At 48.0% G+C, this 13,580-nt stretch overlaps 1 protein-coding gene across 1 annotated transcript in view; it reads left to right on the top strand.

Moving 5' to 3' along the window:
* Positions 1-3: 3 nt before the first annotated feature.
* PAPPA2 (pappalysin 2) overlaps positions 4-13,580 on the top strand; it is a gene marked incomplete at its 5' end in the record, with an annotated part of 184,615 nt that continues 171,038 nt past the window's right edge. The window contains 2 exons of the mRNA XM_019528350.1: positions 4-133; positions 11,925-12,987. Of these exons, the coding sequence (XP_019383895.1) occupies positions 4-133; positions 11,925-12,987 (1,193 nt within the window). The remainder of the gene's footprint in view (positions 134-11,924; positions 12,988-13,580) is intronic.

Below are 13,580 nucleotides of genomic sequence, written 5' to 3'. Positions count from 1 at the left end.
CTGCACTTCTCCGGCAGCCGGGAGCAGCTGCTGGCGCGGCCCCACGTCCTGGCCGAGGCGCCCCGCCACCGCTTCACCGTGGAGGTGTGGGCCAAGCCCGAGGGCGGGCAGAGCGACCCGGCGGTGCTCGCAGGTAAGCGCGGGGGCGGGGGGACACCCCCACGAGCCCACTCCCTGACCCCTTCCCCCGACTCACCCTGACCCCTAAGCCTTCCCCTTCTCCCAGCTCATGGGGACAGCGGGGAGGATGTAGCTGAGGCAGAGGCAGCACCTGTCACGGGTGAGGTCGCATCCATTCGGCACCACCCGGAGAGCCAAGGAGCAGAGCTCTGTGGCCCCTGGAAAGCGCTTTGCTGCTTGGCCTGTCAAGGGTCAAAGTGGCACCGTGGGTTACCTTGTGCTGGCATTTGCCCCAGTGCGAGGCACGGAGGGCCTGGCCATTCTTAGTCTGCAGCACAGAAGAGCTGTTTGGGCTGGTGGCCGTGAGCGCACAAGGTGCGGAGCTGTGGGGGCTGGAGCCTGCTCCTCAGGGGACGCGGAGACACGGTTCCCCAAGGTAATTCTGCAGGGTCCCAGAGCTTCCTGTAGGCGCCCCTTAGCCAGTGTGTCCTGGAGAATGGCTGGACCTGCCACCAGGGCTACCAGGCAATAGGAGCCGTGCCAGGGCTGATGGTCTCTATGGATGAAAGGCCAGACAGATGCCAATGGGCTGCTGTGTTGCCTGAAAACAGAAGTATTGATCTTTCCCTTTGGGGAGTTGCACTGAACTTGCCCCTTGGGTATATGAGCTCTGTTCCTACTCTGAAGTAAGGGACCCACCCCTAGAAGGTTTGGGCACTTCTCTGAATCTTCCAAAAACTCTGCATGCCTTGTAGCTTCAGAGACCTGTTAGGAAAAGTCTCCCTCTTGTGAGGTTTGACGACTTCTGTACCATCTGGGCCAGGAACACTCTGAGGCTAACATCCATCCTGATCTTTTGGAAATCCCAGACCTGGCAGGGGTGGGGAGAAGGAGGATGCAGGAGAGGAGGACTGCATTTCAAATGGCAAAAGAGTGGTGGGAAGGATTAATCAAACATTTTGAACTATTAAACAGTTTTGAGTGAGGATATGGATCAGTTCTTACTGTATACAAGCGGGTTGGTCTGTCTATTCAGCTTAGAGCAAGCTGACCTCTCCCCTGCACTCCTCTGCTTTTATAGCCATCATCATTACAGTAAAAATTTTGCCATTTAGGAATATATGAAGAATAGTATGCACATACAGGAATCAAACCTCATCTAATTTCCAGCTGTCTGAGCTGTGGCAGGTGGCAGCTGTGGCCATGACACCTGGAGTTAATCTAACCAGTTACCATGCCATCTCTGTGGGATCCCTTTAATGAAATACTGCCTGTTTTCATGAGAGATGGGCCTGAAACAACCCCTTCTTTCCAAGCCCAAACATCACTCAGTGCTGGGGAAGTTCAGATCCAAATCTGGATCCCTTCCAGACTCTTTAGCTTAGACTATTATCCAGTTTTTATGTTTCCTTTCATCAGCTGGTTCTGGGCTAAGTAAAGCGAGCAGTTGAAAGGCTTCTTTTGGGGCATGTCCTGAGCGAATAGGGCTCCTTTAAAAAAACCCTGCTGCATTCCTTTCTTCTGTAGGCCAGGGGGCTTTTCCCATTCTTTCCCACTTGAGTTAACCACTGCCGCTTTCCCACATTCCCAGCCTCATTTGGCAGGCTCCCTCACTGAGTCCCCTTCAACAGAGCACAGCGGCAAAGTTCCTCCTGGTGTTTGTCCAATGAACCCCATGGGAGGCCTGGCCGGAGGGAATCCGTGGCTAGCGACCACTGGGTGGCACTATTGCTGCACACAAAGGGGCCCAGCCTGGTCTTTCTGTAGCAGGAAGAAAGGAATCCTACAGATGGGGACTCCAATGGGAGATCCTCACTCTGCACCTGTGCTGGGGGACACCTTCCCGCTAGCCAGCTCTTTGCCAGCTGACTGCAGCAAGGGGAGAGAAGTGAAGGGGTTTGCAGGCTGAGTGTTTCCAAGAAGCTTTCCACAGTTCACTTATGTCATTGAGGTTTGTACCAATGAAAGGTGTTGCCTTGACATCCATGGATATATAAAGTCTCTATTTATTAGACAGAGTGGGGTGAGCACTGAGAGCAACATCTGGGCCAGCTTCTCTCATGCCTGAAGCCACAGCCTGATTTGGAGGCACCCCTCCTAGCAACATGGGGAAAACTGGCTTGCAGCCCTGAGGTTCTCAGCCTCTCTGCTAAGGTTGCCAACAAGGGTGTCTGACATGTTGGCAGCTTTTGTGATGCAGACACTTGTGGGAACCAAAGCTGCAGGCTTCTTTGGTATGGGCCAAGGAACTCCCAGCAGGGACTGACAGCTTAGGCCAGGAGTCAATAACCTACTGCCTGTGGACCTTTGGATTTGGCCCGTGGAACCTTGACTTCTATGACCTCTGGCATCTGGGGGCTCTGCCTGCGCCAGGCCACCATCGGGCACTGGGGCTTCAGCAGAGGGAGAGCTCTGGCTCTGCTGCCAGTAGGAAAAAGAGGTAGACAGGTGCTAGCACCCACCCTCCTCAGACCAAAGCTGAGTCATTCTGGCCCTCTTCTGGAAAACATTGCCAATCTCTAGCTGAGGCCAAAATCTGCTGTGGATGGGGAGATCATCATGTAGAAGGAAAACAGGACAGATGGGTCTGCATGCTGTTGTGAAGGTGTGACCTGACTGCCTTTGGGAATGAGTCACATGTTTGATGGTAGGTCGGTTATGCTGCCCATGATGGGTATCTGGTTTGATGTAGGAACACTAATGAAGACTTGGGTCAGGTGTGATATAAATACAGCCAGCCATTGAGACTGAGGTCTAGTACAGTGTACTCCAACGGAAAAGCCTCAGGACTGATAGAAGGCTATGCACTTACCCAAATTCAGCGTAAGCAATGCTTGCTAGCTACAGGATCTGCCTGCTCTAGGCTTTTCCAACCTCATTAAGGCATCATACCTTATTTCTCAGAGGGCTCCAGTAACATCCTGGAAATGGACATGGAAATGTATCTGATCCCTTCAAGTGTGTTTTAGAAGCCTCAAAATTAACAGTTCCTAGGCATTTTCACCATTTATGCAGTAAACTGGAGTACAATTAATTTGGAAAATAGACAGTGAGGTCTAAGAGTTCCTGCGTGTTCACACAGTTCATGCACTTAAACATGCTAATAATAGATTGCACTGTATGTACATTTATATATGCACACATATACACAAATTAAATATACACAATATAAAATCACACGTGTGTTGATCAGAGCTGATGTCAGGAACTACAATGAACTAGTTTACAGGTTTATATGCCTGTGTGCGTGTGTAAATATGCCAAGATTAGGGACTGGTGTGTGATATGTGTAGGGTCAGGAACTGCAGTGAAACAGTTTGCAAGTTAATGGTGTTCATTTTTGGAGATGCATGATATTGCTGGGCATAAGTATTGCTCCTGTCATCTCTACACCTCACACAGAGTGTGACTGTTGGGTCTTTCTTTTGTCCTCTCTCTCTCCTTTAGGCCCGCTGTAGCTCTGAAGGATCCCCTCCACCAAAAGAAACTCCACTCAGTCTAAAATAAGAGCAGCTGGAATGTATTTTTTCCATTAGTTTGGCAAGAGTTTTCCATAGCAGCAGGAATTCCCTGTTTCTCTGAGCAATAGCAACATCTCTGCTGCAGTAGCAGCAGCAAGGCCTGGATGAAAAAAGACCAGGGCTGTGGGGGTGGGAAGGAAAAGGAAAAGGAAAAGCCATGCAAAAGGAAACAGGAACATGCTGTTAATTGTGCCATGTGCTTGCCTTGTAATGGGTTGCACTGCCTTCCCACCCTGTGTGCAGGAGGTTGAGGCATGTGGTGTGCCCTGCCAATAGATCAACAGTGCAGCTGTGTGCACCTAGATATCTGGTGTGCAGGTGTTGGGTTTTAGATGGAATCACTAACCAGATTCTTTCAGGAGGTGGGGCACATGCTACAGAGAGAGGGGGAGTTCTTCATGACCACTGGCACTCACTTTAGAAGTTATAACAAGCCTCCAGCTCCAGTGCTTGAGTCAGTCACTCGCTGCTCTTGCTTCCCACCCCTCACACTGTCACTGTCTGATTCTATCCCTCTCCACAACTGGTAGCTCTCTGCATGGACACGTGTCTGCAAGCATGTGCATGTTCATGGCAGTGTGGGCTGGAGTTTGCTAGATGGAGATAGCCTTGCCACTGGAAGTGATTTAGTTCAAGTTGAACTTGCACCTGTTCTCAGTCTGTGCAGTCTTCTTTTCACCCATGACAATAGAGGTGGGCAAAGAATATGTTACAAGTGATGTCCTGCAGTGGCCTTCAGGCTTGTCAGGGTTCTGATTTACTGGGGATGCTACACGTGACCCTGGAGTACTAGGGAGAAGGTGGGAGGACTGGATCCCCTTCTTGTTTCTAGTACCTGCTAATCAGTCACATGGGTTTACCACTTGTGGTCCCTTTCCTGTAGCTTAGTATCTTCATATGTTAATAATTCTTCCCTCAGCTGGTTCTGTTGCACCAAAGATTATTCCTTTCTTACTGACATATGGAGTTTGGCTTTGCTGTGATGCTCCCTCGCATACACTCATCCCATATGCAGGCCTCCATCCTTCCCTTTCCAGCCCTGTCATTCCTGCATCATTAATCCTTAATGCTTTGGTAGTAATCTGTGTGAGGGAGTGGCACTGCACATCTATCTTCTGGCCTTTGCTGTCACTAATACTTAGTCCCTTTGTTCCATGTGTCATTTCCATTCTTTCCCTCTTATCTTTGGTAACGGCGAAGAATTTTTCTAAGTGATGTCATTTTGTTTTGGAATAATTCACACACAACCTGTGGCCGCAGTCTTCTTTTTCTTAACTAGAACTGTGGGTAAAGTTTGGAGATGAGTAAGAGGCTTAGTTATGCTTACTTGATACATTTCCTCAGTGGTCTGTTAGACTGGTAAGTGGTGAAGGGGCTGCTTGATGGGATAGAATCAACCTTGCGCGAAACCAACCCACCTCAACAACAGCTCCTGGTTTCAAACCAGAGCATTGCTCTAGAGTAGTGTTCTGATGTTTTTCATTTAAGTGTACAGTACTGCAAAAGAACAAGTCCAACAAAAACTCTGGGAGTTTGCTTTCATCTTTCTGTAGCTGTCTTTTAGTATTCACTAGATTCACTGGTTCCCAGTGTGTAGCCCCACACTGTAACACTTTTTTGTTACTCTTTGCTGCTTGTTAGAAGCATTCAGCAAATGATCAGGGATTTGTTTCTGCTCTAGAACCTCAGAAGTTTTAGTAACTAAGATTTCTTTTGGGTCACTCCCCAGCTTTCCTTTGCTGGAAAGCTAGCACAGCATGTAGCTGTTATAGGTTCTGTCCCTAAGGGTAGAACCACTTATTCATTCCAAACCAATTGCCTACAAATCACGCCCCCGCTGCTGCCCCCACCCCTTCCTCACCTCCCCCATCCTGGGCCACTTCTTTAAATGGAATTTCCACTGACTGAATTTGTAAGACACCTTTCTTGGCATTTATTACTCAGTCATTATCCCTAATGAAATCCAAACAGATTATTCCTTTATCTACTGTCAATGATCCAGACTTAACATGCAGATTCCAGAGGTCTAGTTTTTGGATGGGTCCACTTTCCCCAGTCACTGTCTATTTGAGACCCATGAAGTGTTTCACTTTTGGCGTCCCCTATTCCCTAACCCTTTTAGTATGTTTGGTCTAATAACTATTATATGTGAGCCAGTGTCCACTCTTCCCAGGCATTTCACAGATCCCATTACACAGTCAATAGCTAAACTCCCATTTCTGTTACTTAACTGCCAAACAAATGCCATGGGATCAAGGGACTGATCTCTGTGTTGTCTAACTTTGCCTCTTCAGCTTGGTGTCCCACAGGTTTCCTGAACTAGAAGAGGGACTGTCAATAATGTTGCACGGTGTCCTCACCAGCCACATCTTTATAACAGTTCTTGTTTTTGTGCCCAGTTTTTTCACATACCAGCATTCACTTGAACTGCTTCCTTTAACTTTTGTATCCTTGCCAATTTCCCTTGTTCCACAAATTGAATTCATCACTCTAATCATTCAAAAATGTCACAAACTAGATTAGATTTCCCTTCTTCCATCATATGTATGTGAGACCCAGAGCTGTACTTTCTACACTTTCCTTACAAGTGGCTGCTCCATGTTCTGGTACAAGGAGAGATTCTATTTCCAGGGTGTCCCACATTCTCTTAGAGTATCCTTGGCTTTCCATTACGGACCTCAGTCTGCAAGTCCACACCCAGCTAAGCATGAAAAAATTGGTCTGTTGCCAGTTTATTCTGGAAGCCGTTGTTGGTATCTCAGTGTGCCTGGAACACAAGTCTGCACAGGTCCTCTTTTGGCCTGTGTGGCATCTTTTCTTTCCCTAGTCTCTCACCTCTGTGCCAGTCAACTCTAATTAGTGGCTGGTTCCAAACCACATGTCCAGGGCATGTACCTGATCTGGATAATGCATGTTATTTTCTGGGGGAAAGTTCTCCAGTGCCATCCGACCTGAGCTGTGCAAGCTAGCTGGTAGAAAAGCTCCCTTATGGCCTCTCTTTCTATTTGTTCATTTGGGCCATGATGCTGGATTAAGCATACCTCAAAGGTGGTAGGTTTTACATTAGTTAAACTTGTCCTTTGCCCTCTGAACCTTGGTGGGTTACAGACAAGATGGGAAACTCTAAATATCTTAGCCAAGTCCTTAAACTGGCCCTGTTCCACATCCAAGCATCTGACTTTTACCTTGGGCTGTGACCGTTTAATCTTCTCAAGACAGTTTCTCAGCTTGAGTCTTATCCTGTAGCTCATCTTTTTTAGCAAGTTCAAATTTAGTAAAAGCATTCCTAGTCTTCCCTGTTTCATGGAAAACTTTCTGGTCCCTGGCAATCAGGTTTCTGGTTACCAGGTTTGTATGACTTACTGTCCCGAACTGGGAATGTTGTGGCTGGGTTTTCCAGTCTCTCTGGACACTCTCTTCCAACATGGATTTCATCTCCACCTGCAAGTCCTCATTTCAACCTGTTTAGGAAACCTTTCAAATGACACCTAAAATCCTTCTGTAAAGGCTCTAGCTCTTGTTATAGAGCATATTTAATATTCTGTTGGCTGTGAGCTCCTCCCTCATTTGTCCAGCTTGGGTCAACAGGAATGCCAGCTTGCAGTGTCTCTCTTTGACAGTCACATCCCAGACATGATATCAGTATTGTTCCCTTGCCTGCTCCCCAACCCCTTTTTCAAATCTGAGTGATTAGTAACATTTTTGGCCCCGTGACAATTTGTGAGGAAAAATTAATCACAGAGACAGGCATAATTTGGTTAAAGCTACTAAAACAATGTCAGCCTGAGTTGGAACAGTATCACACCAGTGCTGCACTAAGATGGATTTGCTACTCCTTGTTCAGGAGCCCACCTGATCTGGATGTGGTTTGGCTCCCTTAGTATTGCTGGCTTATTGCAGCATTATGCATTTGCTGATAAGCTTTGCCACTCATCCCCTAATTTAAGAGATGGCATATCCAGAGATGCTGCTGCTCCTTTCACTACAGCACTGCCTGGCATCATACTGAGGTGATGACATGTTTTCCTGGGACCAAAATTTCTAAACTGAGACAAAATCCCAGTTTTTAAAATTCCATCAGAATGCCAGCATGGTATTGGTTGAGCTGGCCTTGCCCTGGCCACGCCAGGACGTTTGGTGGCTGCATCTCTGACGCCATCAGGCTTGTATGCAAAGTCCCATTTCCCTGAACAGAACAGGAATCAAATAACAGGAGAACTTTCTTTGCCTGTGGCTCCAAACCTCATTTTATCCAGCACTCAGCCCAGAATCTTTCTCAACTTCATTTCAAGTATACCTTTCATGATGTTTCTGGGCCTGTCAGGTACTTCCTTGCTGCTTCCCGTCTTGACTTTTCTGCTCTTTCTGTCTCTCTTTCACAGACATACTCTTTCCCCTCCACCCTTTGTTTAGAGCAGTGGCATGTGCCTGTGTTGGGGATGGAGCTGCCTCTTGTTAAAGATGCCTGGTTACATAAAGGAGCTTAATGACTTCTTACTGTAAGCATATGAGAAAAGGATGGTGGCAACCACCCCAGTTTCAATGAAGTTTAACTTAACTTGTTACAAAATATTAGCAGTGTCTGGCATAGATGGCCAGGAGGCTGGTTTGTTTATGAGACCTGGCAGGAATGAGTAGGGTCACATTAACCTGTTTCTGCACATTTCCCTTGGACAGATTCCAAAGGCTCATGATGAGTAGCTGCTACTCCTGCTTCCGCTCATCTCTGCCCAGGCCTCCTTGAAATAGTGATGACCATAGAACGGGCAGCTACAATTTTCCCGGGAAACAAATGTGCCAGAAGAAAGCAATGACGCCAGTGGAGGAATGGAAACTATGAGCTTTCCAGATAATACTGCTGCTGAATTTGTGTGCATAGTGCCTAGAGATCACAGTGGTGGACACTCTGGATATGCAACAGGGAATAAAGCCAGGATTGGGATGGCAGGGGGTGCTGTTTAATTCATGCACCAGCTGCTTAGATACCATGGTGATGAGCAGAGTGTATATGCAATAGACAGAAAGGCAGGCCTGGAGGGGTGTTGGTGAAACTGTGTGTGGAGAAGCTTACACAAATTATATTTCAAGTCTCAGTTCTAGTCTACAAGCCAATTTAGGCATGCCAGTGGAGGTGCTCTTAAATTTAGTGTGTATTGGTTTAGTTTGCACCTTCTAATCCCAGCAAATTAAACGTAAATTACAGGTGCAAACCTGGTTTGCATCAGTTTTGTTTTGTCCACGCTGGGGGTTACCCTGTTGCACATCTGTTTAATCTATGTAAGTTAATTCAATACAACATCTGCATGTAGACAAGGCCTCAAAAACAGGCAGAGATCCCATAATAGAGAATGAGATGAGGAAGCCAGGCCAAGCTGGGGGCTTAGATGGGGTCTGAGGTTTAGGATCTCTTTGGAGTTCCTCAAGCAAAAGAAAAAGCTATGTGTGCTATGCATGTGTATAACACTGCAGTGCCTGCTGTCTGGCTCTGTCTACTTGGGGGAGCTTTCACATCTGGAAGAGATTTATTTTGGTGGTGAGTGAGAGGGCAAGGGGCTGGGAGCTGCAGGGAAGGAGGTGTTGTTGTTTAAGAGTTTATCATGAAGTCTCTCTTCAAGGCGGGCTCCCAAGGCATGGTTCAGAAGATCCCCATCTCAGCCTGTATACTGGATTTTCAAGATGGTTTGAATTCCATTTTGTCATCTTGAGCTGAAGGGGGGGGGACATTCTTAGGCCAAGAATTCCCAAGATTTTTAAAAAGTACTTAGCAATTTGGGTGCTTGGACAGAGACACTTTGAAGTGCTGAGCACCTCCTCTCTGAAAATTGGGTACCTTCAAAGGGACTCACATCAGGCTCCCAAATGTCAGCAAACTCTGAATCACCAATTACTTGTAAAAAAAAATATGCCAAATTTGTTTACAAGCAAAAGTGTCCCTCCTTTAACAGAAGGTGTAATCATCAAGTTGTTTAGCTAAATTGTTGCAGAAGGCAAGGTGGACGCTCTGGCTTCCAAATAAACCCAGGACATTTCAGAATAGCTCTAATTAGTTTAGTGCTCAATACTGTAGCAATTGGCAGCACTATAAAGTTTCAGGCTCCTGAGCAGGATGACCCACAGCATGTCAAGCTGTCCTGATTTAAAATAGCTGCAAACATATGATTCAGTCCCTTATAATGACTGATGCCCAGCCCAACAGTGACAGATTTACCCCTGGATGAATCAGAGCTATATTTGTCACACTTTCAAGATGCCTGCCTATAAACACCTGCTCATTCCTCATGTTTTAATGTGCATGGCTCCAGGTTTAAGCCCTGTATTCATATGAGTCTGTACCCTAAGTGCCTTAGGAGCTGAAGTCTGATTTCTAATGTGACATTGACATTTAGGAATCATGCCTGTGAGCTTCACTGAAAGGCATTTTTTCCATAATTTTATTCAATATGCACAGCAGGTGCAAAGGAACCTGAGGCCAAATCCATCCATGGTGAAAACCACCTCCTATTAAGTTACACCTGGGAGAAAGCAGGGAGACCTGCAGACTGTATGGCTGTAGAGTGTGGGTAGCTCGCGTTACACCTGCTCTTGCAAGAAGTGACTGAGTCCCTCCATTTTTTGCTCTCTTTCTGACCCTCGCCTGTCTGTGCTGAATGCATGACTGAAAAGAAAACTGGAGCATAAAGGAAAGCCATAAATCTGCCTGGACGCTGTTGGGGAAATGATTCCCGGAGGAGTCTCTTTTGCTTTGGGCTGCTGCATTCTGATTCTTAAAAGCTTTGGCCCACAGATAAAAAGCTTAGCGTCTAATCCCATCCCAGAGGAATGCTATACAGAGACTGCCTCAAGACCACCTCCATTCGCCTCAGATTTTCTCCCTCTCCTCTCACACCTTCCATTTGTTTTCCCCCCTTTCATTTACTTTTCCCTTGCTCCGTTATTCTGTCCATTTCCTTGCTTCTCTCTCTGTTCCTCCACCTGCTTGGGGAAGGCCATGCTAATTGCTTCTGCAGATGGCAGTGGCCCCAGGCAGAACACCCAGAGGTTCATTGTCTGGACTTGGATCAGGTTAATTTACGCTTGTGTGTTTAACCTGGCCAAAACTTCCCCTCCTTTCCCCTCCCCAAAACATAAAAACAGATGACATGTGTTTTGAGTTATTGCTTCTGGTGTTGCTTTCCTGGCCCATGCTGCCACTTTAAATAGCTCTTCGTTCCCCTGAAAGGCAGTGGGGCTTTGTGGGTTGGCTAGCTCACAGCAGTGGCCTGATAATGCCCAAGGACTCCATCAGTGGAAAGTTCCCCAGCAGACCAAGTTGCATGGGGTTCCCTTGGCATATCTTACAGTGAATCTCAAGGTAATTCAAAGCTTTCTTAGACTGGTGCCTTCTGCCTGCCAGCTTGAGTTCCAGCTGGGCAGCTTTACCAAGGAAGTGCCTTGCGAGTCACAGCTCCATCTGGAGCAGTGTGAGGCTCAGAGCAGTAGTCTCTGCCAGTAAGAACTATGGCACTGGCAGTGTGAGATTCCAGGCAACAGTTCTGTGACAACACCAGATGTTGTGCCAGATGTGGAAGCTTCCTTGTGGTAGTGCCAAGAGCCATTTAGTTATCTTCCAAGAGAATGTAATGTTCAGCTCTTGCCAACACTTGCCAAGAACCTGGGTCATGCCCTAGTGCCTGAAGATGCTGGGGCAAGAAGGGAAAGCAGGACTGGCATTGGAAAGGAGAGGCCAGCTGTGTTTAAAAGCTGGATTGAGATGGGGTGGAGGGAAATCTCTGGAGAGCAATGAGCAACATCATGGAAAGGCTACAGCATCATGATAGGCACCAGTGCATGAAGTCCCCTTGATCATGTAGCAGTGTCAGAGCGTTATTTTGCTTAGCAGTAAAATGAGGATATAAGAGGAGATGCCATTGATTTAATTTCACTCATCCTCCTAGTGTTCCCCTTGCTTTCTGTGAGCAGAGAGAAGCCCACCCCCATGGACTGTGGTGGCAATGTCATCTCTATACCCTGCCTCCTGCATCCCCCCGGAGCTCCTCTACCACAACTGCTCTCCGGGGTTCCTACTCCATTATGGGACAGGGGTAAGGGGGTGGCTGTGCTCTACCAGCTTCTCCTCCCTTCTAACCCAACAGAGCAAATCTGTCTGAGATCCTGCTTCCAGTGGAGGGGGAGTGGGGCTAAGTCCACTATCTTCCCCCAGCTGCCTTTGTGTTATGTATCCTGGCATTCCTCACTTCGGTGTGTTTTATCTTACAAGGTCTCCTCTCTCCTACCATCCTACAGGTGTGTTTGACAATTGCTCCCATTCAGTCAGCAACAAGGGCTGGGCCCTGGGAATTCACTTGTGGCAGCACCTAGGGAAGAAAGATGCCCGCTTCTTTTTCTCTCTCAGGACAGACCGAATGAAGAGAGTCACTGTAGTTTCTGGGTACCACCGATATCGACCCAACACCTGGACCCACGTGGCTGCTACCTACGATGGGCAGTGGATGACTCTGTACCTGGATGGGGTGCGGGTGGGCAGAAATGACCAGCAAGCAGGTGCCTTGCACAGTGCCTTCATGGCCTCCTGCCGCACCTTGATTCTCGGTGGGGACACTTCTGAGGATGGGCACAACTTCCGTGGACACCTCATGTCCCTGGCTCTCTGGAACATAGCCCTGCCCCAGGACAGGCTGCAGCGTGGCTTCTTACAGGTGACTGAGGGTGGGGATGCTGCCTTGGTGCTCAGCACTAGCTTTGCCCGCCTGGAGGAGCAGTGGGCAACATTCAAAGATGGGGGTTACCCTCTGCTTGAGAACCTCCCAATGCCGGAACCTGATGTTCTCTTTCCACTAGCACCCCCTGAATGTGGGCAAACGGTCTGTGACAATGTGGAGTTGATCTCCTACTACAACAGGCATTGGCCACTGCGCAGTGAGAAGGTGGTCCGCTACCGCGTGGTCAACATCCACGATGACCACGGGCTCCAACCTACCGTCAGCCGGGAGCAGATCTCACGTCAGCACCAGGCCCTGAGTGAAGCCTTCAGTCGTTACAACATCACCTGGCAGCTGACTCTCCATGAGGTCTACAACTCCTCGTTGCGCCACCGCACGGTCCTAGTCAACTGTGAGCCCAGCAAGATCGGCAATGACCACTGTGACCCTGAGTGCGAGCACCCTCTGACTGGTTATGATGGGGGTGACTGTCGCCTGCAAGGGCGTTGCTTCTCCTGGAAGAGGCGGGATGGTATCTGCCACATGGAGTGCAACAACATGCTCGATGACTTTGATGATGGAGACTGCTGTGACCCCCAGGTGACTGATGTCAGGAAGACCTGCTTTGACCCTGACTCACCTGAACGGTAAGCTGAGGGAGGTTTGTGGCCAGGGTAGACACAGGTTTGAAGTTCCCACGCAACTAAGCCAGTGCAACCATACTCTGGAAATCAGTACCCCATGGTGTTCCAGTCTTGGGCTCCCAGTCTACCCCCCAGCTCTGTCAGTGAACCTCTGGGTGCATCCAGCCCACCCATGTCCCTTCATGTTTAGTCCTGGGTTCCTGTTGCCCATAGTTCTTCCAAGTCCTGCCCCTTAGCAGCCCCTGCTATTCTGTCCTTAGCTGGAGCTCTTCAAAGTCATCTGATTCCTGACCTGCTGTTTGCCCACCGCTGTCGCGAGACGTCTCCATCCTCACACAGCCTCCAAATCTATCTTGGCGCACTTTATTCCTGATTTGCAGTATTTCTGCTGTTCCAGTTCTGAGCTTGGGTTCTGAGAGAAGATTACCATTTACTCACTTTGCAGTGGTGTTTTTTGTTGTTCCTGTTGTTGTTGTGAATAGTGCATAAATATCTAGTAAGTCAGAAGAGTCAAAGGTCTACTTGGACCAAATGGCCCATTTGGCTAGTACGGCGAAGGTGGACAGTTTCTGTAGTCAACAGCATACAGGGGATTG

The sequence above is a fragment of the Gavialis gangeticus genome, unplaced genomic scaffold, assembly GCF_001723915.1.
Source record: "Gavialis gangeticus isolate Ggan-Ray unplaced genomic scaffold, GavGan_comp1, whole genome shotgun sequence".
Classification (NCBI taxonomy): Eukaryota; Metazoa; Chordata; order Crocodylia; family Gavialidae; genus Gavialis; species Gavialis gangeticus.
This window is presented reverse-complemented; position numbering and strand designations above follow the sequence as displayed.